We start from the raw sequence: 27,991 nt of genomic DNA on the forward strand, positions 1-27,991 counted from the left end.
ATATATATATATATATATATATATATATATATATATATATATATATATATATATATATATATATATATATATACACAATGTTTCTTTTGTATTTTTTTCTTTTTAGATATCAGGCCATCTTAAATTTAGTCTTAAGCTCTATCGATATTTTTGGACTCCAAAGTATAGGAATTTGCACCATCTTGAAGATTATTTTTATGGGTAACTATCTACTTTGCACTTTTAATTGTATCATAGTGTTTCAGAATTTACTACTGAATGTGATTATACTAATGTAAGATTACAAAATTGATGTCAGATTACTAAATTATCTTTTTCAGAGTGTGTACAACATACATAGACAATGCCTTGAAAGATATTGAGGAATTGATTAGGAAGAAACAATTTAAAGAAGGGAGCTACAGCTTTCTCACCTATCTGATGTCTCGCTCAGACTTAGAACGGAAAGATGTTATTGCTATAGCACTCTCACTCTTCACAGATAGCTTGTCTACAGTAAGTACTGCTTGATAAAAGGCACATCTTATAGGCCAGAAACAAAAATGGTGACCTTAAAATTGTACTCGTAATACTAATAGATTTTTTCCATAAAGAATGTGAGGGTTGTTGGTCTTGAAAACAGCTGTTGTGGTGTTTACACTCTTTATTTTCTACAAACCATCAGAAAAATTGTGAAATAAAAAATACATTCAATGCATGTACACAATATGTATGTAATTGCTTTGATCAGTGACCTTGGTAATCTTGAACCGCCATTGATGAGAGTCAACATGTGGTATGCTGTACCATATATTCTTGTGTAGAGGTTGATCTTATGTATAGTTAGTTAACTATTTGGGACAAAAATATTTTTTTTTTCTTGAACTCTACCTATAAGTGAACACAAGTTTTTCAGGCTTAATGGGTAAAGAAATGTTTATGAATTACCTCCTCTGTTAAATGATTGTGTATGGATGATACTGTGATGCATGAGGGGGAGTGGGTGGGGGATGGGGTGTGTGGGAGTATGTGTGAAAAATAAATTGATGCAGCACAAAAGGATTTCTCCCCATCTTCACCATTTCTGCATGAGGGGACGGAGAGGGGGGTTCACCGATTTAATGAAGTGGCCTTGCTGTGGATGTGCTGTGTCTTGCAACACTGCTTCTGGCCCAGAGCAGTGGGCGAGATGCAAGAATGAGCCGTCATCCAGGAGGAGCCAAGATAAGATGGGGGGGATGGGAGTGGAGTATGTGGGGATGGAATGGGTGGGAGTGCTTTTATGCCTTTGTTTTTTGGCTACCTCCCTTGTAAGGGAGAAAAAACCTTTGGTATATGTATGTATGTATGTATGGTTTACATTCAAGGCTGGAAATCAATTAGGGCCTTGATCTTTGTTTATGTCTTTAACAAAAGCTGTTGGAGTGGGTGCATGCCTTTGACTTAGTTACCTTCCTTGTAAGGAGGAAGCCCTTGGCATATAGATAAAGAGATAGACTAAAGTGGTTATCTTTAGCAAACATGTGGTCATGATTGCACAAAGAAAAAGGAGATGGTAGATACTCTTCTAAATGTATTTCTTTTTGATGCTCTTCAGACTGTTCCCACTCTGCTTGGTAACCTACTCTGTCTAGCGCTCAACCCTGAAAGCCAGGAACGTTTATACAAAGAAGTTATTTCTGTTGTTGACCCAGATGGACCTATGACTATTCAACACTTAAACAAGCTTCACTACGTCAAAGCCTTTGTCAAAGAAACTTTCAGGTAACACTCTGTCATTTGTGCAATTTGTGTTGGCTTGCAGATGGTAGTATGAACTATGGGGCCAATGATGTGTACCTGCATGTGGTGGTTGTGAAAGATGGACAACAAAACTGCCCACCTTCAAATTTTTTGACACCTCCTACCTCCATCAGGAGTGGCTGATGACAGTCTCCAGACTGGGCCTTAGATCTCTATGTCAGCTTCAAGTGAATATCTTAATTTTTTGTTTCACACATGGAGAGCTTACATCTGGCAACTGCTCCCTTTCCATTAGCACTTTCAGCCAGAGATATAGAAACAGTATCATGCTAATGTAATAGACGTCAGTCTTAAGTTTCTTCTTGAGAGATTTGTGGGAGGGCCCAATGATGGTTGCTAGCCACTGTGAACTGTAGGTTTTCCACTTAGTGAATCTCAAAGCATATATATATATATATATATATATATATATATATATATAGATAGATGGATAGAAACTTGAGGCAACAATTGATTAAGTATAATTAGTGTGAACTGTAATATATCATTGAAGACACAGGTCATTTGCTGTGTTTCACTGCATTTTTTTTTCTTTTTTTTTTCCGAAGTTGAGAAAGTATTTACGGTTAAAACATCCATTGATAATTCAAAGTTGCAATGGACAATGTGTCCCCTTGGGATGCTCTTCACAACTGTTTCATAGCTAAGTTTGAGTCGTACAACAAAGTTATATGGGTACAATCTCCAGTTGTGAAAGAGCTATGCCATGCTGCATTGCCTTTGACTCAAGCAGTGGGATGGGAGACAGGGTAATTCTGAATCCTGAAGATACTGAAATAGGAGGACTAGTTGAATAGGTTTTGTGAATGTTATAGCTGTGTGTGTTGTAACTCAGTCACCCCACTTATAAGGGAAAGGGATTGGAGTAGGTGGATGTATCAATGACAAAGTTTGGCGAGCTCCTCTTCAAAAGCATTCCTTTCATCATAAAAAATTCCAATTGCCTTTTCTGTTTCATAATCAGGTATCATGGGGAAAAACTGCATAATTACTTTTGCCAAGAACAAACGACTACATTTCAGTTTAACCTTTCTAATATAATCATCAAACCACACTACCTCCATATCTTTACTCAGGTCTTTGTTTGGCAGTTCATTGCTATAAAGTGTATTCAATTCAGTCTCTAGGTTACTAAATGTTTTCTCTTTACTTTCTTTCATACTGCTCATTATCACAAAATCATTTTTAAGAGCAATCATGTCATGCTTCGAGAAATATCTTACAACATCAATTTCTGTGAAGTAAGGGGAAGTCACTGGATCCAAATATATTGGTTCCATAGTCTTCTGGAAATGTTCAAAAGGCCTTGGAGTAAGTGTAAACGAAAATACAACTCTCCATCCATTTCTGATTATGTTTTTCTGTAAAAATAAAACATAAAACAATTAACTCTTTAAAGCTTACTGTATTTCACATAAATTTCAGTCTTTCTGACACAGTCACAGAACAAAAATGTCTTCACCAGCACCTTTCTTCAGTTCAAAACCCATTCACTGACTTTGCTACACTGTTTAGATCAACGGGAGTACAGTAAGACTCTTTCAAGAATATAAGTACAAGAAAAAACAAATACAGACCTCCAGTGAAGTATAAACTTACTTCTTCTTCTGGAATTTCGTCACCTTTGCGATGAAGTCTCTCATACATATTTCTCCTTTGCACAAACTTGTACTCCAGCCCACAGTCAGAGAATACCTTCCCTAATTCACTGTATAAATGTATAGCTTGAAGAGTTGGAAAACCACATCCAACATCTGCTAAGTAAATATTTTTCAATCTGCTAATCAATGATGACCTTCTTGAAATACGATTGCTACTTCTTCTGTGTTGACTGTTGGAAGATTTGCACTCCAACAAAACAATAGAATGAACACCTTCTGTTTTGGTAGCGACATAAGTTGCACTCACAAGGTAACATGGGAGGCCAAATGCAGAAAAAATTGCTGCTAGAGCCACATTTAATGAAAGGCAAAGTCCTCCCTTGCTAGTGACAATGCAGTCATTATAAATATTATCCCATTGTGGTACACCCTTTATTTCATCTTGTAGCAAGGTTATATTCTGAAAAGGGAAGAAGAAACAAAAAGAGAATAATCATAAGAATTTTTTTAAAAAAATTGGAATGACATATCCTTTTGAAATAGCAACCATCATGCCTATGGTTGATTTTGCACATATTATATTCCATATGTTTTATAGTGTAGTAAGGAAGGACATCTATAATATAGTAATGTTGAAAGAATTTTTTTCCAAATGTATGTGTGTTGAAATCCAAGGATACTGAAGAAAGGTACTATTGGTCTCAGTATATAGGAGCCCAAGTAGCTGTAAAGAAAATAATTAACACCCATTAAGAATGATGCAGTAAATTAGTGGTCAAAATATGAAAAATAAGGTGGTAGTGGGGAATTTTTATATGGCAGGAATACAGTGGAGAACATGTTCAGTGAAATCAGGACCTGATAAATTTGGTTTTGATTTCATAGAAAAAATAAGAGACTTAATTTAAACAACATGTGAAAGGGGTAACCAAGGTTTTGAGAGAAAAATATAGGAAATGTTCTTGATTTAATTTTTTCCAATAATGAACCATTAGTGAATGATATGGAGATATCCAGTCCAGTGAGAAAAAGTGATCACATATCCTGATACTTGAATGTGACTTGGAACCTCGCATGAAGAAAAACAAAAAGGTGGTATATGTGTATGAAAAAGCAGATTTTAATAAGTTAAGAAAAGAATGAGTATTGACTAGAAAAATTATTTAAATTAAAAAATAAAGATGAAATATATTGATGGAGGTAGTGAATGACTGTATACCTAGAAGAGAATTTGTAGGACATATACTCAGAAAAAGGACAAACAAGGATCTACCAATGAACAGAAAATTATGGACCAAAATAAAAAGAAAATGAAGATTATTGGGAAGGCTGAAAAGGATGAAAACGAATGAGAGAAGTGTCCAGAGAATATACAGAAGTACAAGAATACAGATTGGTCAATAACCAAGTAAGAAGTGCAATAGGTACAGAAATAAAAAATAAAGAGAAATATTGCAAGGAATGTTGAAACCCAAAAACATTTTGGAAATTTGTACAGTCCAAAACTAGAAATACATCCAGTATTCCTGCATTGTATGTGAATAAGGAAAAATGAGAAAGGCAAAGAGTAACAAAGAAAAAACAGTAGTGCTGGCTGATTTCTATAGCAGTATCTTCACGAGGGAACTGGAATTCCAGGAAATATACCTGATATGAATAAAAGACATTTGCCATATCTAAATGATATAGAAATAATTAAATGCTCCATTAGGAAAATTATAAAGTTGAAGAGGACTAACTCTCCTGGTGCAGATAGTTTACATCCTTGGGTAATTAAGGAAGTAGAAGAGATGGCTGAATTGTTAAAAATTTTGTTCTAATTGTCTTTCACTACTCATAAATTATCTGAGGATTGGAAAGTGGCAAACATTACTGCAATATTGTAAAAGGGGGGCAGGGGTGATCCGAGAAACTACAGGCCTGTTAGCCTCACTAGTGTAATTTGTAAAATAATAGAAACTATAGTAAGAGAGCATATAATTGATCACATGAAAAAACACAAAATGTTTAGTACAAAACAGTTTGGATTCATATCTGGCAGGAGTCTTTATTACAACTCATAAATGGATGGAAATACTGGATGAAGGATCTGCTGTTGATGTGACCTACTGTGATTTTATCAAAGCTTTTGATAAAGTGCCTCATAGACGACTTATTGAGAAAGTAAAGAGTTATAAGATTGATCTTGACTGTATTGGATGGATAGTGTCATTCTTGAGTAACAAAAATAAAAAAGTAGTGATTATTAGAGACACATCTGAATGTTAAGACATTGTTAGTGGTGTGCCTCAGGGTTCTGTCCTGGGACCCTTATTATTTCTTATTCATAAATGATCTACCAGATGAAATTGAAAGTGACAACAAAACATTTCTGTATGCTGATAATACCAAATTATTTAGAATAATAAAAAACAAAGAGGACTGTATAGAATAAAGAAAATATTGTAAAAATTATGAAATGGTCAGAAGAGTGGCTGTTAAAACTTTATCCACAGAAATATAAATACATGTGTATAAGTAAAATTGAGGTGGAACCCTTTATATACATTCTGTATGATAACTTGATAAAGGTATCATCAGAAAAGGACTTGGGTGTCATATTCAACTGTGATCTCAGTTTTTTGGAGTATATGGTGGAGGAAATCAATGAAACCAACTGACATGTAGGACTTATCAGGAGAACATTCATGTGTTTGGATGGGCAGATTGTTAAATCTTTTTTATTGCACTTGTGAGACTTACTGGAATATGTGAAGCAGGTGTGGCACCCTTATAAGATAAGAGACATTGGAGTTTTAGAAAATGTACAATGGAGAGCCACAAAGAATAATGAAGTGCTGGATGCGCACGCTGAATAATTTTTTCAGACTGTTTCCAGAAGACTTCTGTGAATATTAGTTTCCCCCTCTCCTAAAAGTCTCAGAAGTAAAAAATTAGCCTATATAAAGGAAAAGTTAAAGGATTTTACGTGATTAGAATCTTATTGTTGTGCAACTATGTACTGACATAACTGATTTTACATGAAATTTCTACTTCATTCATTTATGTAATTATTATCATCAAACTTATAAGTCTTTCTACATGAGGGGATGGAGAGGGGAGGTTGCTGATTACATGAAGTAGCCTTGCTGTGGATGTGCTGTCTTACCACATTGCTTCTGACCCATTGTGCAACAATGTACTAACATAACTGGCTTTACATGAAATTTCTACTCCATTTATTTATGTAGTCATTATCACTATCAGAGGATGGAGAGGGGGATAGCTGATAATGTGGAGCAGCCTTGCTATGAATGTACTGTCTTGCTACATTGCTTCTTACCCAGGGTAATGGGTGGGATACAGGGATGACCCATCATCCATGAGGAGCTAAGATGAGAGGAGGAAAGGTGTGGTGGATGGGAGTGAAATGTGTGGAAGTGGGTGTGTGCCTTTGACTCGGCTACCTCCCTTGGTATAGAGGTAGATTATTATTATTATCTTGGGTGGAGAGATGAAAATATTGCACCTTGTCTTCATTGAAGCCATGAAGAATGTATCATTATGAGGGAGCAAGGGTTGCTGACTTCTAATTAAGAAGTTTGTGTTATATATGTTATTTCCCCATTTAGGCAGTTAATCCCAGGTCTGGTTAAATCAAGTTAAATCTTGTCAGGTTAGGTCAGGTCATGTCATTAAGTCTGATATTATATATGAAGTAATTACTTTTGCTCACTGTTTGTGACCGATCTGTTGCCCCAGAACTCTTGCAGAGTACCCACGGCTCTCAGGTAACCAGGGTTGTTATTTTTTGTCTGTTTGGGGGGAGGGGGCAGGTTACAGAATGAATATTTTCGACAAAACATCGAGAAATGTATTGGATATTTTCAATTTACACTTTAGGGGGAGGGGGTACAAATCCAGTGACTGTGTTGAAAACTAACTTCATATATATTTAATCAACAAGAAAATTTTGGAAACATTGAAAAAAGACGGCAGCTCATTTTCGCCTTGTATGCGAGTGTAAAGAATAAAAATAATTCCTCTACTAATGCATAATTCTAGGGTTAGAATACGGTAAATGACGAGAGCATCGTCGCCATTTCCAAACTGCGACCTTTAACTACATTCAAAGTATACATTTTTATCAGCATATAACTGCCCGAAAAATACGCCACTTTAAGGGTTTGGCTGTTTCTGAACCTGCGAATATACGCCAGCCAATGTGTTTGGCGATAAATTGACAACGCGATAGCGTCGTCCTCCATTTCGTGAAGAGGAATCCAGAGATGTTGAGAACTTTTTGGAGGTTGTTTGGATTTTTAAGAGGTTAGGTCAAGTGTATGTCTCAAGTTAAGTTTGCGTGCTGAATGGCCTACCGGCTCCGGCGCTTGGCCTTCGAGCCAAAAATTTCATCAATCAATCAATCAATCAAGTTAAGTTTGGGCATGTAAGATGGTAAGAAAACGACCATTCTGTAGCGGATTCCCTGAGTAACCACCCAGTCGAGCCGAACGTGGCGCATTGTTTACATTGTTGGGGCGATAGTCTCATTAGTCTCAGTATTTTGAATTACCGACAGTAGCGTAGTGTAACAACATTTTCGTAGATGCGGTGAAAATATCAGTAATGCATATTCAATTTATGTTTTGAAGCGTATATAATTAAGTTCCAGATGTCATTTATATCACGGATTTGTACCATTAATATAAACTAAAATGCAATAAGATCATACCTGATAAGGTATATGCTTTTGAAAGGATTTGATTATATTATTAATCCAAGTTAGATCATTTGGATCTTCTGGTAATTCACATAACAGTCTGTTGGTCACAAAATCTTCTGCCGCTTTTCTTTCTAAATGTGGGATAGTGTCTTCCATTAGATGATTAGCTCGTATTGGTTAATGTTCAAGAACGCATAGATTGTTATTGTATGAACGAAACTTGTTTTTATTTACTCGCTTGGACGAAAAACGAAGGGCAAAAACGGTTCCAACGCCATCTACTTTTGACTAGCTTGAGGTGGAGGGGAATCCTGGATCTGTGTCCATTAAAATAAATGCCTAGTTTATTTTCGGTTTCTAAAATTTGGAAGTCTTCCAACGATACGAACCGGTTTTTCTCCCATTTTTATTTATTTATTACCCAAAAGAATTACAGTGTTCGTAGGCAATCAATTTAAAGACCACTTTGTGAAATATATGAAGAGGAAAATATAAGTTTGGAACCATACGTGATTTTAAATGTAATTATGATACCAGTAATTGCAGATTAGACGACACCAATTATTTCCAGTATATAAGAATTAAAACAATGCTGAAATAGGATTTGAGGCATGATGTGAATAAAGGACATCACCTAAATATAAGTATTATATGGATGACCCTCCTCATACCCACTTGTGAATGTAGAGAAATCGAAGAGAAATCCCTTTGGCTTTGTCAGTTCAGCTGAACGGACAAAAGGTCCCCGGACAAAATGTCCTGAAATCTGCACCCCCGGGACAAAATGTCCCCAATATTTAGGACAAAAGACCCCCATTTTTTTCAACAAATATTGAATTTTATAAACTATTTATACATTTTGGGTCATAGTCAATTGTGGTTTTACAACAACCCTTAAATTCTGGAGAATATATATAAACACTAAGTACAATAATATTTGATATTTTATTAAATATCACAATGATGAATCACAGTACATCACAAATCATTTAAGATGATAAATCACAGTACATGTCACATATAATATACAATACATATCACATATAGTACAGGGCATATATAATATATAATACAGATGGCCTAGATGTTGGGCTGGCCACCACGCAGGTTGTGACTGATGCCACGCAGGAACTCTGGGATGGTCTGACATGGTTGAGTAGCTCAGTAAAACTGACATGCCTTGTCAGGATATGCCAGGTTTATATACTGAACTTGTCTAGGTGTTGAGCAAATTCTGAGCATTTTGAGCACATCTGAGGTGTGACCTGTGACAATCACTTTGTGAGCAAACTTTGAGCACATCTGAGGTGTGAACCAGGCACAGAGGTGTAAGAGAGGTGTGACAAGCACTTTGTGAGCAAACTTAGAGCACATCTGAGGTGTTAACCAAGCAATGGGGGTGTGAAAGAGGTGTGATAAGTACCTTATGAGTACAATTACAGCACACAATTATGCTTTATTGGACTTAAAAAAAAAAAAATCAAGTTAAAAAACAAAAATTCACCAAAAAACATATAAAGGAATAAAGTAAAACACATCTGACAAATTTTTAGAAGAAAAAAAAAAATGAGGACATTTTGACCACCCACCTAGGCCGTTGGGGACATTTTGTCCCAGGGGTGCAGATTTCAGGACATTTTTTCCGGGGACATTTTGTCCTACATTCGTCAGTTTATCATCCATTTACAACCATTCTCATTTCACACATATCTCCTGCCAACTCTGTTAAGCTACATAAAGGACATTAAAACTTTTTTTATATTTATTTAAGTGGCTCATCATAATAGATGCCAGTATTAAATGCAGTTCAAAATTACATTTCTCTTACCTAAATGAAAATACAAAAACAAGAATGAGAAGACATTTATTTTACCTTGATCAAAGGATTCTAATCTTTAAAACTATATTTGCCCTGGCTTTTTGCTACCTTTAGAAAATTTGTATCATCTTTGCTGTTTTTAGCAAATTCCAAACAACTATCTTTTATGTTAAAATGTATGAGAAGCTCATTCTTAATTCAACAGAGCATCAGTTCCTATCATATCGCCATTTAAATGACATTAAACTAAAAAGTCTCACAATAAGATAATGTTCCAGGAATTTATAATACAAAAGAAACTATTTTGAAAACATTGATACATTTAAAGTCCATAGATTTAAAAATGATATATCACTTTCTGGTTGTTTTTGAGCTCATGAAGAGTTCAGAGCTTTTGATAGTGTTGAAGTGTCTGAATTAATGCTACTTCATCAAAAAGTTCATCCATCTTTTCTTCTAGCTTCAAATGTTCTACTACTACAAATTTCTGAAACTTTGGGAAATGAATGGCCTAAGAAGGGTTTGGTAATTTGCCAAATATTGAATTTCATTGAAATCTATTCTGTTTTTCCAAATATCTGTTAAAAACATGAAATATTGGCACTACTTTTACAAGTTTTCTCATAGATTTCACTATTCTTCTGATGTTTATAACAAATTACAGTTCGATGTTGTGAAGGATCTCATCATTATATTGTATAATACACCATATTTGTTTTGGTTCTTAACGAGTTCAGTTGATAGGCGGAAGTATTGCCTTTCCAAACATCCAACGGCACCTCCTTTCTTTCTCTATTGTTTTTCTTTTCTTTTTTCTTGGTAGTGGTTCTCATATTTAGTAACATAGTTTACTAATTTCTGGTTTTCCCAAAATGAGTGCCTTTTTTTAATGGAAAATTGAGTTATACATAAAATGAGGCTAATTGTACACCCTGGTCTGCAGTCTGTTGCTCTCTGCATTTGGTATTGTGCAGAATGCAGAGTTGACAGAGTCTGCACTCTTACAAGAAGTAAACGCTTTTGCAATCATCACATTTTGAGAGCAGGAAATTGAACTACCATCAAACAATTTCAAAATAAAGGACAAATTAATAGTGTCATTTCAAATTTCAATAAAGGACAAGGACAAGCAGGGTTGAATAAAGGACTGTCCTTTGAAATAAAGGATGGTTGGCAACCCTACCTGCCTTCTTCCTTCCCTGCTCAACAGACATTCTTCTTGTACTTAACGCCCAATCTTTGTCTTCCCTTCAAGTTCACTGCATCCACTTCTGCTCATCACAATCTCTTTGCTAATCATTCTTCACTCATTCTTTCCATGTGCCCAAACCATCCCAATATTATTTCATCAACCCTATCTGCCAGCTTCCTTTCCACCCCTGGAATCCTCTTCACCTGCTCAATTCTTGCTGTATTTGTCCTTGTAACCCTGAACATACTTCTCAAATATTTCTAGATTTCTTCTTTCTTCCTTAAATTCCAATTCTACACCCCATAAAATGTCATAGATACAATCACCCGTTCATATAATCTTCTCACTGCATCCATTCCCAGATCCCATTTCTCATGACACTCTTCATTTGTCCAAGACATTTACTTGGTTCTCTCACTACAGTTTCCCTCAATTCTCACTTCTCCATTCCTTGCTGCATACAGCCCTAAATACTTAAAACTATCCACTCCCTCAGACCTCTTTCCTTTAACCACTTCAGTATGATTCAAATTCTTGCATGCAGCATTGGCTGCCATATGTATGATTCATCACATTATTTTCATTATAAATTATAAAGTCACTGGTGTCTTACTCATTTTCTTTTACTCTGAGTAATAAAAAACACATAAAGCGTGATCAAACCACTTAACAGGATCCGGGGTAATTCATGTACAACTACAGAAAAAATATATAATCAAGATGCCTGGCCCTGCTGTGGATGTGTGTCTTGTGACACTGCTTCTGACCTAGGGCAGTGGACAAGATGCAGGGATGACCCATCATCCAGGAGGTGCCAAGATAAGAGGGAGGGTGGAGGGGAGTGGAGTGTATTTAGTGATGGAATGGTTTTTATGCATTTTTCTTTTTGGCTACATCCCATGTAAGGGGAAAAAAGCCTTTGGTATATGTATGTAAGATGCCTACATAGGCGTCATCATATCGAAGTGGTTAAGGCTCACCAGCTTACTGTCATCCTCTCCTCTTCTACAGCTCATAACCTTGCTTTTACACACATTTATTTTAAACTATTATTGTCAATGTAGTTGTATTGGGAGACCTTAATGCTAGGGTAGGAAAGGAACCAATTGATGGAGTGATTGGGAAGTATGGGGTTCCAGGTAAAAATCATAGTGGAGAATTGGAGATATGTCTTGAAAGAGAGTTGATGATAGCAAATACAGTGCTTAGGAAGAAAGTCAAGCATAAGTACACATGGGAGAGGGTGGTGGATGGAAGGGTGGTAGATAGAGCATTAATGGACTTTATAGTGGTGACCAGGAGTATGGTAGGAAGAGTCAAGGATGTACATGTTCTAAGGAGAGAGAGTAGGGGAATATCAGACCATTTTCTGGTGGAAGGTAAATTGAGAGTGGAGAATAGGTGGAGAAAGAGGAAAAGGGCAGAAGGTAGGGAGATACTTAGAGTGAACTGCTTAAATGAGAAAAAAAGGAGAATTAGTATAAGAAGAAGCTGAAAGAGGAGTGGGGGGAGTAAAGGATAGAGTAAAACTAGGAGTGGAGGAATGGTTCAAGGAGGGAGTTATAAGGTGCGCAGAGATGGTGTGTGGAACAAGGAGGGTGGGAGGAGATAGAAGGAAGGGTAGTGAGTGGTGGGATGAGGAAGCAAAGAAAGGTGTAGAAGAGAAGAAGCAGGCATTCATAGATTGGCTACAAGTTAGGACGAGGGAATCGTAGGAGAGGTACAAAATAAAAAGAATGGAAGTTAAGCATAAGATAAAGGAAGCAAAGAGGAGAGCAGATGTGAAATGGGGTAAGAGTATGACAGAAAAATTTGAAAGTAATGAAAAGATGTTTTGGAAGGAAATTAAAAGAGGAGGAGGCGAATCAAGTAGAGAAGAAAAGGTAAAAGGTGCAGATGGAGAGATGATAATGGAAGAGAAGATAGTGAGAGGAAGGTGGGCAGAGTATTTTAGGGAGTTGCTAAATGTGAAGGAGGATAAGGAGGGGAATGTAGTTGCAGTGGGAAGCACTAAGAAAATGAGAGTGATGAGTGAGGAAAATGGAGAAGAAACAGGGAAGGATGAAGTGAAAGCAGCTGTTAAGATGATGAGAGCAGGTAAGGCACCTGGGTTGGATGGATGCCATGCAGAATATCTGAAGAAAGGAGGTACAGTTATGGTGGACTGGCTGGTGAGGTTATTTAATGTTTGTTTAAGAGAGGGTAGAATGCCGGAGGACTGGAGGAGTGCCTGTATAGTTCCGCTTTACAAGGGAAAGGGGGACAATTGTAAGTGTAGTAGTTTCAGAGGGATCAGCTTGTTGAGTGGAGTTGGGAAGGCTCATGGGAGGGTCCTGATTGAGAGGATTAGGAGAGGAACAGAGGGAGTAATTGGTGAGGAACAGTGTGGGTTTAGGACAGGTAGGGGTTGTGTAGATCAGATCTTTGTGGTAAGACATATATGTGAGAAAGCTATAGGAAAAGTTATGGATGTTTATTGGGCTTTTATGGATTTGGAAAAGGCTTATGACAGGGTAGACAGGAAGGCACTGTGGGAGGTATTGCAGATATATGGGATAGGAGGAAAGCTGTTAAGAGCAGACAAGAGTTTTTACGAGAGTAGTAGAGTTTGTGTTAGGATTAGAAATGGAGAGAGTGAATGGTTTGAGGTAAAGGTGGGACTTCGTCAGGGATGTGTTATGTCACCCTGGCTGTTCAATCTTTACATGGATGGGATGGTGCAAGAAGTGAATGCAAGGGTAGTGGGTCAGGGGTTGGAGATGAATAAAGAAAAGGAGAAAAGTGTGAGGTGAGCCAGTTGTTGTTTGCTGACGACACTGCACTTGTAGCAGGATCAGAAGATAGATCGAGGAAGTTAGTGACAGAGTTTGAGAAGGTGTGTGAAAGAAGGAAGAGCTCTGGAGATAAATGTGGGCAAAAGTAAGGTGATGAGATGTACATGGGGAGAGAGTGACAGCAGGCTGGAAGTGAGCATTAAGGGTGAAAGACTGGAGGAAGTGGATAGTTTTAGATACTGTACTTGGGTGCGAATGTGGCAGGAAAGAGAGGAGTGGGGGTGGAGGTAGAATGTAGATTGAGAGAAGCGAGTAAATGCCTTGGTGGATTAAAAAGTGTAATGAGAAATAGACATCTGGGAGTGGATGCTAAGAGGAGGTTATATGAAGGAGTGATTGTGCCAACAGCACTGTACGGGGCAGAAACATGGAACATGAGAGAGGAAGAGAGAAGGAGTTTGAATGTGTTTGAGATGAAATGTCTGAGAAGTATGATGGGGGTTACTAGGCTAGATAGAGTGAGAAATGAGGAGGTGAGGAGGACAGGGTTGGAAAGGGAGCTGGGAGATAGGGTTGATGAAAGAGTATTAGGATGGTTTGGACACATGGAAAGAATGAGTAAAGAAAGATTAGTAAAAGAAGTGTGGAAGGCAGAGGTGGAGGGAGTGAATATGGAGGGGGGTGTCCTAGGATGAGGTGGATGGATGGGGTGAAAGGGGCATTACAAAAGAGAGGAATGTCTGTTGAGGAAGGATGGGAGAGGACAGAAGATAGGGATGAATGGAGAGGGGTTGTGTATAGATGATGCTGTGATGCATGAGGGGGAGTGGGTGGGGGATGGGGGGTGAGGAAGTATGTATGAGAAAAAATCTGATGCAGCCCGAAGGCATTTCTCCCCGTCTTCTCCTTTTCTGCACGGGGGGAGGGAGAGGGGGGGTCGCCGACTTTATGAAGCGACCTTGCTGTGGATGTGCTTTCTTGCAACATTGCTTCTGACCCAGGGCAGTGGGCAGGATGCAGGGATGACTCGTCATCCAGGAGGTGCCAAGATAAGTGGGAGGGAGGAGGGTGGAGGGGAGTGGAATATATAGGAAATGGAATGGGTGAGAGTCGTTTCTATGCCTTTTTCTTTTTGGCTACCCCTCATGTAGGGGGAAAAGCCTTTGATATATGTATGTATTTTCAACTTCCAATCACATAGCTCCCCTAACTCCATCACTGTCTTAGACTTTCCTTTGACTCGGCTACAAGTGCTGGACTACAGATTTTCCAGCTAGCGGAACTTGAGGCAACCATTGATGAATCAGTTTTTCTTCATTGTAATTTTTCCAAAAATCCAACTTTGTACATGACATACAAATTTTGTTTTAGCAGACTTACTATTGCAACCTGGTATGGTCTGTAGTATGAAACAATCATGTGGAAAAATTATTGCAGGATATGGATATTTATTTTCTATCACATAGAATATTGCAGATAGAGATTAAAGTACCCGAGTGCCTACAATTATTTTTTAAGTGCAAAAAGTACTTTCATTGCTTTCCAACCCCTTTCCACAATGGCGAACATAAAAGGTGTGGTAGATCAATGTCGCATATATATGCTTGCACCTAACCAGTATGATAAAGATGATTACGCTGATTTCAGACTTCATTCACAACCACAACTATTCCAGCATATCAAAAAACCCTCACGTGCACTTCACCTCATTCATACAAGGGATAGATTATATTGATATAAAAGATCTGATTAAGATGGGAGGGCTTTAAGAGATCATGGAAGTAAATTAAGAAGGACCACATGTTGAAAGGATATGAAAAATACAGTTTTCCATATACATACATATACCAAGGCTTTTTCCCCCTCACAAGGGGGGTAGCCAAAAAGAAAAAGGCATAAAATCATTCCCACCCATTCCATCCTTGAATACACTCCACTCCCCTCCACCCTCCCTCTTATCTTAGCACCTCCTGAATGACGGGTCATCCCTGCACCTTGTCCACTGTCCTGGGTCAGAAGCAGTGTCACAAGACACAGCATATCCACAGTAAGGCCACTTCATTAAATCGGCGACCCCCCCTCTCCATCCCCCCATGCATAAAAGGAGAAGACCAGGAGAAATCCTCTCAGGCTGCGTCAAATTTTGCTCACACATACTACCTCATCCCCCATCCCCCACCCATTCCACCTCATGCACCACAACATCATCCACATACAACCATTCTCCATTCACCCCTGTCTGTCCTCTCCCGTCCTTCCTCAACAGACATTCCCCTCTTCCCCAAAGCCCCCTTCACCCCACCCATCCACCTCATCCTAGGACGTCCCCTCATGTTCCCTCCACATCTGCCTTCCATACCTCATTTACTAGTCTTTCTTCACTCATTCTTTCCATGTGTCCAAACCATCCCAATACTCTTTCATCAACCCTATCTCAAAACTCCCTTTCCACCCCTGTTCCCCTCCTCACCTCCTCATTTCTCACTCTATCCAGCCTAGTAACCCCCATCATACTTCTCAGACACCTCATCCCAAATACATTCAGACTCCTTCTCTCTTCTTCTCTTATGTTCCATGTTTCTGCCCCATACAGTGCTGTTGGCACAATCACTCCTTCATACAGTCTCCTCTTAGCATCCATTCCCAAATGTCTATTCCTCATTTCACTTTTTAATCCACCAAGGCATTTACTCACTTCTCTCAATCTATATTCTACCTCCACCTCCACTCCACCTTATCCTGCCACATTTGCACCCAAGTATCTAAAACTATCCACTTCCTCGTGTCGCTCTCCCTTAATGCTCACTTCCAGTCTGCTGCCACTTTCACCCCTTGTACATCTCATCACCTTACTTTTGCCCACATTTATCTTCAGCTTTCATCTATCACACACTCTCCCAAACTCTGTCACCAACTTCCTCAATCTCTCCTCTGATCCTGCTACAAGCGCAGTGTTGTCTGCAAACAACAGCTGGCTCACCTCCCACTTTTCTCCATTTTCTTTAACCATCTCCAATCCCTAACCCACCACCCTTGCATTTACCTCTCGCACCACCCCATCCATGTATAAGTTGAACAGCCAGGACGACATAACGCATCCCTGACGAAGTCCCACCTTTACCTCGAACCACTCACTCTCTCCATTTCTAATCCTGACACATGCTCTACTACTCTCATAAAAACTCTTGACAGCTCTTAGAAGCTTTCCTCCTATCCCGTATTTCTGCAAAACCTCCCACAATGCCCTCCTGTCTACCCTATCGTAAGCCTTTTCTGTATAGATGTATAAATTTTTGGAGTAGCTTACAAGGTGAGTCCAAGTTCAAACAATACATGAATTCAGATGTAAAAATGATAATTGGAAATCAAAGATATAGATTAAGTTGGAACTGTACATGAATTTGAGTCTTAATATGTTAGAAAATTAGTGAATAGGAGACAGGACCCAATCAACATTGTTCCTTTCCTGTATACTACAATTTTAGGTAAATACAACCTTACCCAGCAGGGTCAAGCCACCATGGTGCAGAGGCTGCATCTCCCTCAGGGGGCTTCAGTGGAGATCCATCTCAGCTGTGTCAGTAATGGAGAGAATATCTTGAAACATTCAAACATTTATTTATTAATTTTGTTACAGATTCTTCCCAATTGGTGAGTCTGTGCAGAGGATACTTAAGAAGGACATGGAATTAAGTGGATACTATCTTCCTGAAGGGGTAAGTTCTTTCCATAACTTTAAGAATTATTTCTTTGTCAAGTCACTTTGCTTTGTGAGTGATGACAACTTCAGCTTCTTCATTCAGCATCGAACATGATACTTCATTGGATCCTATGCTCTCCTTTTGTTTATTCATTTATTTTTACTCCTTTCCTTGAACTTTGAAATTCATTAATTTTTCCTATTTCTTCTTTCCCTAAGTCTGCCCATACCCAATTTTGCATGGAAACAGGGACACTTTTCTCATAGTGCTCACCATGTGTTTTTACACCATGTGTAAAGGGGGAGGGTCATCACATGATGAAATGGTGGAGATAAACCAGTTCTAGCTTTCAGACCCTGCTGTGGATACATGCCTTGCTGCATTTTGTTTGACCAGAGCAATGTGGTGGGGGACAGGGACGGCCCTGTATCCATAACGGTTTGAGTTGGGAGTGGCATATGGCTTTTATTGTGTTTTAAAGAAAAGTGTCTGTGTTTTGTTCTGTCACCATCCATATAAGAGGTACAAAGAAAAGAAAAGAGAAGTAAAGCAAAAGGTAAAGGAGGCAAAGAGGAGAGCAGATGTGAAATGGGGTAAGAGTATGACAGAAAATTTTGGAAGTAATAAAAAGATGTTTTGGAAAGAAATTAAGAGAGGAAGAGGAGGCGAATCAAGTAGAGAAGAAAAGGTATAAGGTGCAGATGGAGAGATAATAATGGAAGAGAAGGCAGTAAGGGGAAGATGGGCAGAATATTTTAGGGAGTTGCTAAATGTGAAGGAAGATAGGGAGGGAAAGATAGTTGCAGTGGGAAATGTTATGAAAATGACAGTGATGAGTGAGGAAAATGGAGGAGAAGTAATGAAGGATGAAGTGAAGGCAGTTGTTAAGATGATGAAAGCAGGTAAGGCACCTGGTCTGGATGGATGCCATGCAGAATGTTTAAAAAAAGGAGGTACAGTGATGGTGGACTGGCTGGTGAGGTTATTTAATGTTTGCTGGAGAGAGGGTAGAGTGCCGGAGGACTGGAGGAGTGCCTGTATAGTTCCACTTTACAAGGGAAAAGGGAACAAGTGTAAATGTAGTAGTTTCAGAGGGATTAGCTTGTTGAGTGTAGTTGGGAAGGCTTATGGGTGGATCTTGATTGAGAGGATTAGGAGAGGAACAGAGGGAGTAATTGGTGAAGAACAGTGTGGATTTAGGAAGGGTAGAGGTTGTGTAGGTCAGATTTTTGTGGTAAGACAGATATGTGAGAAAGCTATAGGAAAGGGGAAGGATGTTTTTTGGTCTTTTATGGATCTGGAAAAGGCTTATGATAGGGTAGACAGGAAGGCACTGTGGGAGGTATTGCAGAAATACGGGATAGGAGGAAAGCCGTTTAGAGCTGTCAAGAGTTTTTATGAGAGTAGTAGAGCTTGTGTCAGGATTAGAAATGGAGAGAGTGAGTGGTTCGAGGTAAAGGTGGGACTTCGTCAAGGATGCGTTATGTCACCCTGGCTGTTCAACTTATACATGGATGGGGTAGTGCAAGAGGTAAATGCAAGGGTAGTGGGTCAGGGATTGGAGATGGTTAAAGAAAATGGAGAAAAGTGGGAGGTGAGCCAGCTGTTGTTTGCGGACGACACTGCGCTTGTGGCAGGATCGGAGGAGGGATTGAGGAAGCTGGTGACAGAGTTTGGGAGAGTATGTGATAGAAGAAAGCTGAAGATAAATGTGGGTAAAAGTAAGGTGATGAGATGTACAAGGGGTGAAAGTGGCAGTAGACTGGAAGTGAGCATTAAGGGAGAGCAACTGGAGGAAGTGGATAGTTTTAGATACTTGGATGCAAATGTGGCAGGAAAAGGTGGAGTGAAGGTGGAGGTAGAATGTAGATTGAGAGAAGCGAGTAAATGCCTTGGTGGATTAAAGAGTGTAATGAGGAATAGACATTTGTTAATGGATGCTAAGAGGAGACTGTATGAAGGAGTGATTGTGCCAACAGCACTGTATGGGGCAGAAACATGGAACATAAGAGAGGAAGAGAGAAGGAGTTTGAATGTGTTTGAGATGAGGTGTCTGAGAAGTATGATGGGGGTTACTAGGCTAGATAGAGTGAGAAATGATGAAGTGAGGAGGAGAACTGGGGTGGAAAGGGAATTGGGAGATAGGGTTGATGAAAGAGTATTAGGATGGTTTGGACACATAGAAAGAATGAGTGAAGAAAGACTAGTAAAAGAGGTATGGAAGGCAGATGTGGAGGGAGTGAACATGAGGGGATGTCCTAGGATGAGGTGGATGGATGGGGTGAAGGGGGCTTTGGGGAAGAGGGGAATGTTTGTTGAGGAAGGACGGGAGAGGACAGGGGTGAATGGGGAATGGTTGTATATGGATGATGTTGTGATGCATGAGGTGGAATGGGCAGAGGGATGGGGGATGAGGTAGTATGTGTGAGCAAAATTTGACGCAGCCCGAAGGGATTTCTCCCCATCTTCTCCTTTTATGCATGGGGGGATGGAGAGGGGGGGGTCGCCGATTTAATGAAGCGGCCTTGCTGTGGATATGCTGTGTCTTGTGACACTGCTTCTGACTCAGGGCAGTGGACAAGGTGCAGGGATGACCCGTCATCCAGGAGGTGCTAAGATAAGAGGGAGGGTGGAGGGATGTGGAGTGTATTCAGGGATGGAATGGGTGGGAATGATTTTTTGGCTACCTCCCTTGTAAGGGGGAAAAAGCCTTGGTATATGTATGTGTGTATATATATATATATATATATATATATATATATATATACATAAACATATATATGTATATATATATATATACATATATATATATATATATATATATATATATATATATATATATATATACACATTTAATTTTTTTCTACTCAAGATTGATAGATATATTGCAAGAGATGGCTGGGCAGACTGTGTATTCCTGGACTTACAAAAGGCATTTGATAAGGTACCACACAAAAAATTATTATATAAACTGGAAACAATAGGAGGCATACATGGAAGACTATTGAATTGGATGGAGGATTTCCTACATGGAAGAAAAATAAGAGTGGTGCTCAGAGACAAATATTCAAAATGGGAAGAAATGAGTAGTGGTATCCCACAGGGGTCAGTCTCTGATAATGTTTGCTATATATGTAAATGACATGGACGAAGGCATTGAAAGTTACCGTATTTTTCGGACCATAAGGCGCGGGCAAAATCCTTAAAATCGGCCAAAATCGGGTGGTGCGCCTTATCGTGCGGTGCGCCTTATGTGTGGCTTCAGTGCAAAAAAATGCCTCGGATAGGGACGTACTATTTTGACACGTTTCGTAGCTAGCCTGCCGACGGCGACAGTGCATAGGCTTAAGAAAAGCTACAACCAAGTTATAACCAAGGTGCATGTATCTTGACAAGAAAATTGCGAAAACTTCGACAGTTTTCGGGTCCATGCCACCGCATTCATTCACGCTATCATGGCTATGACATGATAGCGTCCACAACACAGACAGCCATTTTGCATTGGTCTAGTCTCGCTCCACTCAGACTAGTCATTTGGGTATTTTTTTTAGTTTTGATCATGGGCGCAATATAGCAATATAAGATTAATTATTAATTTTGTAAATTAAAATATATCAACGTAATATGTTAATGAAAGAAGTCGGTAGCATAGGATCGGGACGCCAACGTCTCTCACGACGACGACAACGAGGACGAGCCGGATGACATTTAATTTGCAGGTAATTTATTAAACACAGGTTAGATTAGGTTAGACGAATTTATCACCTTTTCATTTCTTCGACGTCGGCATCTATCATAACAAATAATGGCGTACCATTCGTCCGACACGACTTCGTTACTTACGAAATCCGTTTCAGCAATTTTTTTTTATTTCCGCTCACAAAATTGCATATTACGTTGATACATTATAATTTACAAAATTAATAATTAATTTTCTATTGCTATATTGCGCCCATGGTCGAAACAAAAATTTACCTTCATTTGTAATCTTGTGTTTTTAAGTGAATAGAGAATTCCGGGAATAAACTACTACTGTTGGTTTTATTCCCCACAATTCCCGTAACATGTTTGTTGTTTTATAGGGGTATTGGCAAGGCAGACCGTCCATGGAGGTGGTCTGATTTCACTGACCGAAATAAAAAAATATATCATTTATTTTTGTAATTTTGCTAAATCCCAACCGATTTTTCTCATTCAACAACGAAAATGTTCAGTTCTGAATGCACTCACATTTGCATGATTATCCGATGACGAGACCAGGTTAGCTAGGTCAACATGAAAATTGAATTCCTGATATTTGAGCTGAAGTAGTTCTCATGGTATGCAGAAAGTCGCTATGAGTACAATGCAATTTGAATTGTCCATCTAGCTGTCCTAGTTCTCTAGGTATTGCATTTTGAAGGGAAAATCGGGCCGAAACGTGCGGTCTGACTAATCGCCGATCAAACGTAAACAATGACGGTTTTTGACAGGCACAATTTTATATAAGAATTTAGCATGTGGTTGCATTATTTGACCTATTTTCTTTAGAATGTGTGATTTCCATGTAATTTAATCAAAGAATTACGTTTTATCCTCTGTAAAATTACCCACCACAGCTACGAATACCGTCAAATTACATGAAAATCACACAATTTAAAGAAAATATTTTGAATAATTCAACTATATGCAATCTATTACACTAATAACACAACAGTAACAAACTTAATAGTGTAGCTTGATCCATACCACCAATGATCATAGATAGCGGGCAGGATGAATCGTAGCTGTGGTCCGTAATATTACGGAGGATAAATACGTAACATCTCTTTGGTCATATTACATGAAAATCACACATTTTAAAGAAAATAGTTCAAATAATTCAACTATAAGTCTATTACACTAATAACATAATAGTAAGAAACTTAATAGAGTGAAGTTTGATTCATACCACCAGTGATCATAGATAAGATGGCGGGATGGACTTTGATGCTGATCCGATAATCCGACCCGATAAAAAAGAAAGAAAAAAAAAAATTTAGTACCACCGATTTCTCAGCTCTTCCGTAACACGCTGCCTTTATTTTGGTATTAGAACAATCCGCGAGACTAGTAGTTTTCGTTCATTTTGGTCAGTTGCCAATACACTGAATTTATTTATAATTTAGCTCATTTTTTACACTGAAACATAAACCAATTTTCGATTTACTGCTGAATGCAAGCCGCCATGTTTATCTTATGTTTTTATGTACCGACATGCAACTGATGATGTAATTGTTTGAAATTTACTACGATCGTAGTAAATACACTCGCATAACATTTGAATGAATGAAATTTCCCGCGGTATGTAAATTTGGCCGTTTGCATGGCATGCGCATAAAATGACGCGCTATTGTGCTCGTCATCGACGGTGGCGCCTCTGGTGGTGTTTGACCTACCTAACCAGGTGCGTCTTATGGTCAGGTGCGCCTTATGTAAGGACGGGGAATAGCAAATTACGGGTACGCCTTATGGCACGAAGCGCCTTATGGTCCGAAAAATACGGTACATGAACTGCTTTGTGGATGACGCAAAATTATTAAAGAGAATAAACTCCGAAATAGACCTTGACTCATTGCAGAGGGATCTGAACAATGTCTCAGAGTGGAGCAAGAGATGGGAGGTAGAATTCAACATCAAGAAGTGCAGTATGATTGAATTTGGAAAAAGCAAGAAGAAAATAACAGGACAGTATAAAATTGATGGAAAAGAAGTAAAGAAAGTAAATTCTGAAAGGGACCAAGGAGTAATCATCACCAAAGACATGTTTCCAGATAAACATATAGATAAAATAGCTGGAGAAACATAAAATTTGTTGAGATCAATAAAGGTGGCCTTTAAATACGGAAATGATCAAGAAAATATTACAAACACTGATAAGGCCAAAACTGGAATATGCAGTGCTGATAAGGTCACCCAGTATAAAAAAGAATATAAGAAAATTAGAAAGAATACAAAGAGCAACGACAAAGTTGGTACCAACACTTGCAAACCTGACATATGAACAAAGACTGGTCATATTGGAATTGCCAACCCTAGAACAGAGAAGAGAATGAGGGGATCTACTAACCATCTACAGAATTATGAAAGGAAAAGAATGCCTTGATAGAGAGGACTTATTAAAGCAGGACAGGAAAAACAAGAGGACATCCAATGAAACTAAAAAAGGATAACTATAGAAGAGACCTGAAAAAGAACAGCTTCCCACACAGAGTGATAGATATATGGAACAAATTGGATGGAGAAATAGTGTGTGCAAACACAATGCAAGAATTTAAGAATAAACTTGATCTTGCGAGATACGAAAATAAGTCACCATGAGCATAGCTCCCCTTCCTGTATAATACAACTAAGTAAATATACATGTATACATGTACAATGATGTTGGGGTGTGCTTTGTCACCCCTTTTATAAGGGAAAATGGGCCATTGGTATATGTTTATTTATATTATTATTATTATTATTTTTATTTTCATTTTTATTATTTTTTATTATTTATTTATTTTTTATTATTATTATTTTTTTTTTATTCTATCTCTGTATTTTCTTACTTTTGCAGACTTGTGTTGACCTCAATGGTAATATTCTTTTAAGAGATCCAGATTATTTTGAAGACCCAGATACATTCAGACCGGAAAGGTGGCTAAGATCAAAGGACTGGAATCCAGCAAACCATCCTTATATACCAACACCTTTTAGTATGGGAACTAGGATGTGTGCAGGTTCGTTGCTTTTCTATATATTTGTTCCAATGTTTTGAACTGAGAGTCATGGCATTGGTACCCCTTTGAGAATATCAAGTTTGCAAGAGGCAGTGTTGCATCTTGCTGTGTTGTGTCTGACCTGGGCAATGGGCAAGCATGAACTTTCATCCATGAGTAGCTAAGATGAGAGTGAAACGAGTGGGTGGTGGATGGGAGTAGGGTGGGTGGGAGTGGGTGCGTTCCTTTGACTTGGCTGCCTTCCTTATAAGAGGGAAGAAGCTGTTGGTATGTAGATAGAGTTGTTATTTTCAAACATATAAAGATAGCCTAGAGTGCATTGCAATTGCTGATACCAATGTTATCTCAAGTTGTAGATGTAATTTTTTTAATCATATGTCTGAGAAAGAATTGGTTTCTTTTGATTTCTCTAACCTTTTTTATTTTCACTTATAGGATTTTCTCTTATAGGATTAGAAATGGAAAGAGTGAGTGGTTTGAGGTAAAGGTGAGACTTTGTCAGGGATGTGTTATGTTGCCCTGGCTGTTCAATTTATATATGGATGGGATGATACAAGAGGTGAATGCAAGGGTAGTGGGTCAGGGATTGGAGATGGTTAAAGAAAATGGAAAAAAGTGGGAGATAAGCCAGTTGTTGTTTGCTGACGACACTGTGCTTGTATTCAGGATCAGAGGAGGGACTGAGGAAGTTAGTGACAGAGTTTGGGAAGGTATGTGAAAGAAGGAAGGTGAGATAAATGTGGGTAAAAGTAAGGTGATGAGAGGTACAAAGGGAGAGAGTCGCAGCAGGCTGAGTTTTAAGGGAGAGAGACTGGAGGAAGTGGATAGTTTTAGATAGTTGGGTGTGAATGTGGCAGGAAAGGGAAGAATGGGGGTGCAGGTAGAATGTAGATTGAGTGGTGCAAATGTGGCAGGAAAGGGAGAAATGGGGGTGGAGGTAGAATGTAGATTGAGAGAAGAGAGTAAATGCCTTGGGGGATTAAAAAGTGTAATGAGAAATAAACATTGGAAATGGATGCTAAGAAGAGATTGTATGAATGAGTGATTGTGCTGACAGCACTGTATGGAGCAGAAACATGGAACATAAGAGGAAGAGAGAAGGAGTTTGAATGTGTTTGAGATGAGGTGTCTGAGAAGTATGGTAGGGGTTACTAGGCTAGATAGTGAGAAATTAGGAGGTGAGGAGGAGAACAGGGGTGGAAAAGGAGTTGGGAGATAAGGTTGATGGAAGTATTAGAATGGTTTGGACACATGGAAAGAATGATTAAAGAAAGATTAGTGAGAGAGGTGTGGAAGGCAGAGGTAGAAGGGGTGAACATGAGGGGGTATCCTAGGATGAGTTTGATGGATGGGGTAAAAGGGGCATTGGGAAATAGGGGAATGTCTGTCGAGGAAGTACGGGAGAGGACAGAAGATAGGGGTGAATGGAGAAGGGTTGTGTATGGATGATACTGTGATACATGAGGGGTAGTGGGTGGGGGATGAGGTTGAGGGAGTATGTATGAGAAATGAATTGATGCAGTCTGAATGGATTTCTCCCCATCTTCTCCTTTTCTGCATGAGGGGATGGAGAGGGGGGTTGCCGAATTAATGAAGCGACCTTGCTGTGGCACATTATGTGCCGTGTCTTGCGACACTGCTTCTGACCCAGGGCAGTGGGCGAGATACAAGGATGACCTGTCATCCAGGAAGTGCCTAGATAAAGGGGAAGGAAGAGGGTAAGGGGGGAAAAAAGCCTTTGGTATATGTATGTATGCATGTGTTTTCTCTCATGCTATATCTTCAAATTTTTATGCCTCCAGTAATGTTTGTTCAGTTATATGTGTGGTTATAATGTTTCAATTTTATCTATTTACAGGAAGACGTTTTGCTGAACAAGATTTGTATATTGGATTGTGCCGAATTATATTAAAGTATCAGTTGACGACAGCCAATTATCAAACTCCTGAACAGGAGTGGGCTGTTCTGTTACGGCCCAAAACACCTCTTCCAGTACTATTTCATCGTCGATGATAGTTGTGATGAAACACAATATTGTTAAACTTGTGTTGTTATTTCTATTGCCTTTATAATCAAGACATGTTTGTTAGATCCTTGTGTGAAATTAGTTGTGTAATATGGTAATCAGATTCAGGTATTATTTGCACATGTAAATATCACTTTTAAATGGTAAAAGTACAGGATTAGAGTTGAATTCACATATATTTTGATGATAACAAAATGGTATATGATATAACCTCTATGGAGCAGAGATATTCCAAAGATGAATATGACAGTGTGGTAGTAGCCAGATCTATAAATGTACCAGAAATGTCTCATTCATTTGTAGGAGGTTGAGATAACAATTTAATATTTTTCCTCCTCCTCCTCCTCCTCATCCTCCTCCTCCTCCTCCTCCTCCTCCTTTTACTGTTAATAGTGCTACTACTACTACACCCCATATTGGGTTATTGACTTTCTAGTTATATAGTTAGGGGGCATCAATGTTCCCTCTAATTTTTTGCTGTATGTGCAGAAATTTGCTTGTGTGCAAATTTTGCCTTCTCTGTTTAAAAGTATGTGAACACCCATAGTGGCAAAGTCATTTCATTTGCAATGGAGGCACTAGTGTTTGAAGAGAAAAAAAAAAGCAATTATTGGTTTGGCAGTTGGCAAATTACTATATTTTTAGAGAATTTATAAGTTGATGTTTGGGTGGAGCTTCTTTATTGGATTGATTTTAATATCATTTGAAAACCTCATGTGTGCACATTTTTCCTTTATGTGAAATAGTTGTAAAACATATGTGTACACACACATGTGCAGAGCTTAGAGGGGGCACCCCTATGGAGCAAAGTTACACAGAATTCTTTTCCCTCGTTTTTGTTTGTAAAGATCTGTGCCACTCCTAGGACACCACCTTTTCTTTTCTCACAAGTGGTGGTGGTGGTTGGGGGTGGGGAGAATAAAAGTTATAGTCACTCTTTCTATGTGTGTTGTAAAAGGTGATTAAATTGGTGTGTGTGGGGGGGAATTTGGGCTTCCTCTCGCTTTATTATTTTTTATTTATTTTTTATCTTTTCGATTTAGGAAGTTGCCCCTTGGGGCTACAGGGAGAAGGATGCCTAGTCCCTCTCCCCGTCCCTTTCTTCTCGCCTCTTACGATCCAAGTGGGAAAACTTGGTGGCAGTATTCTTTTCCCCCACCACAGGGAATTCCCCCAATCAGAAAGAGAATACTCAGAGAAATGGTACAGGACAGCAACAAGGGGTTGGGGGACAGCATAACGGAGGGACAGTCGTAGTATAAAAGTGTCATCATTTCTCTATGAACAGAATTTCTTCTATCATAGACAAAATGATGTGTGGCTCTGGTCCGTAGGGGCGCCCCATATAGACCCTAAAGTATCGACTGCATGTTACTTTGCCACAATAACAAGCAGCCAATACCCCAGACGCAGCCCGAAGGGATTTCTCCCCGTCCTCTCCTTATATGCAAAGGGGGACGGAGAGGGGGGGTCGCCGATTAAATGAAGCGGCCTTGCTGTGGATGTACTGTGTCTTGCGACACTGCTTCTGACCCAGGGCGGTGGGCGGGGTGCAGGGATGACCCGTCATCCAGGAGGTGCTCAGATGAGAGGAAGGGTGGGAGGGGTGTGGAGTGTATTTGGGGATGAAATGGGTGGGAGTGTTTTTATG

At 39.0% G+C, this 27,991-nt stretch overlaps 2 protein-coding genes across 8 annotated transcripts in view; one reads left to right on the top strand and one right to left on the bottom strand.

The window, feature by feature from the left end:
• LOC143024643 (putative cytochrome P450 CYP44) overlaps positions 1-27,765 on the top strand; it is a 48,977-nt gene extending 21,212 nt beyond the window's left edge. For all 7 annotated transcript variants that reach the window (XM_076183562.1, XM_076183555.1, XM_076183557.1 and 4 more), the window contains exons 6-11: positions 107-201; positions 321-495; positions 1,577-1,743; positions 17,511-17,589; positions 24,152-24,314; positions 26,173-27,765. In XM_076183562.1, coding sequence (XP_076039677.1) covers positions 107-201; positions 321-495; positions 1,577-1,743; positions 17,511-17,589; positions 24,152-24,314; positions 26,173-26,327 — 834 coding nt within the window. In that variant the 3' untranslated portion in view covers positions 26,328-27,765. The remainder of the gene's footprint in view (positions 1-106; positions 202-320; positions 496-1,576; positions 1,744-17,510; positions 17,590-24,151; positions 24,315-26,172) is intronic.
• LOC143024644 (uncharacterized) lies at positions 1,750-8,600 on the bottom strand. The gene is made up of 3 exons (XM_076183563.1): positions 8,098-8,600; positions 3,382-3,843; positions 1,750-3,143 (listed from the first exon to the last, which is right to left on the bottom strand). The coding sequence occupies exons 1-3, from the start codon at positions 8,242-8,244 to the stop codon at positions 2,661-2,663; spliced, it is 1,092 nt and encodes a 363-aa protein (XP_076039678.1). The 5' UTR covers positions 8,245-8,600; the 3' UTR covers positions 1,750-2,660.
• Positions 27,766-27,991: the final 226 nt, after the last annotated feature.

Source organism: Oratosquilla oratoria, chromosome 4 (genome assembly GCF_046742065.1).
Source record: "Oratosquilla oratoria isolate Oo_2021 chromosome 4, ASM4674206v1, whole genome shotgun sequence".
Lineage (NCBI taxonomy): Eukaryota > Metazoa > Arthropoda > Malacostraca > Stomatopoda > Squillidae > Oratosquilla > Oratosquilla oratoria.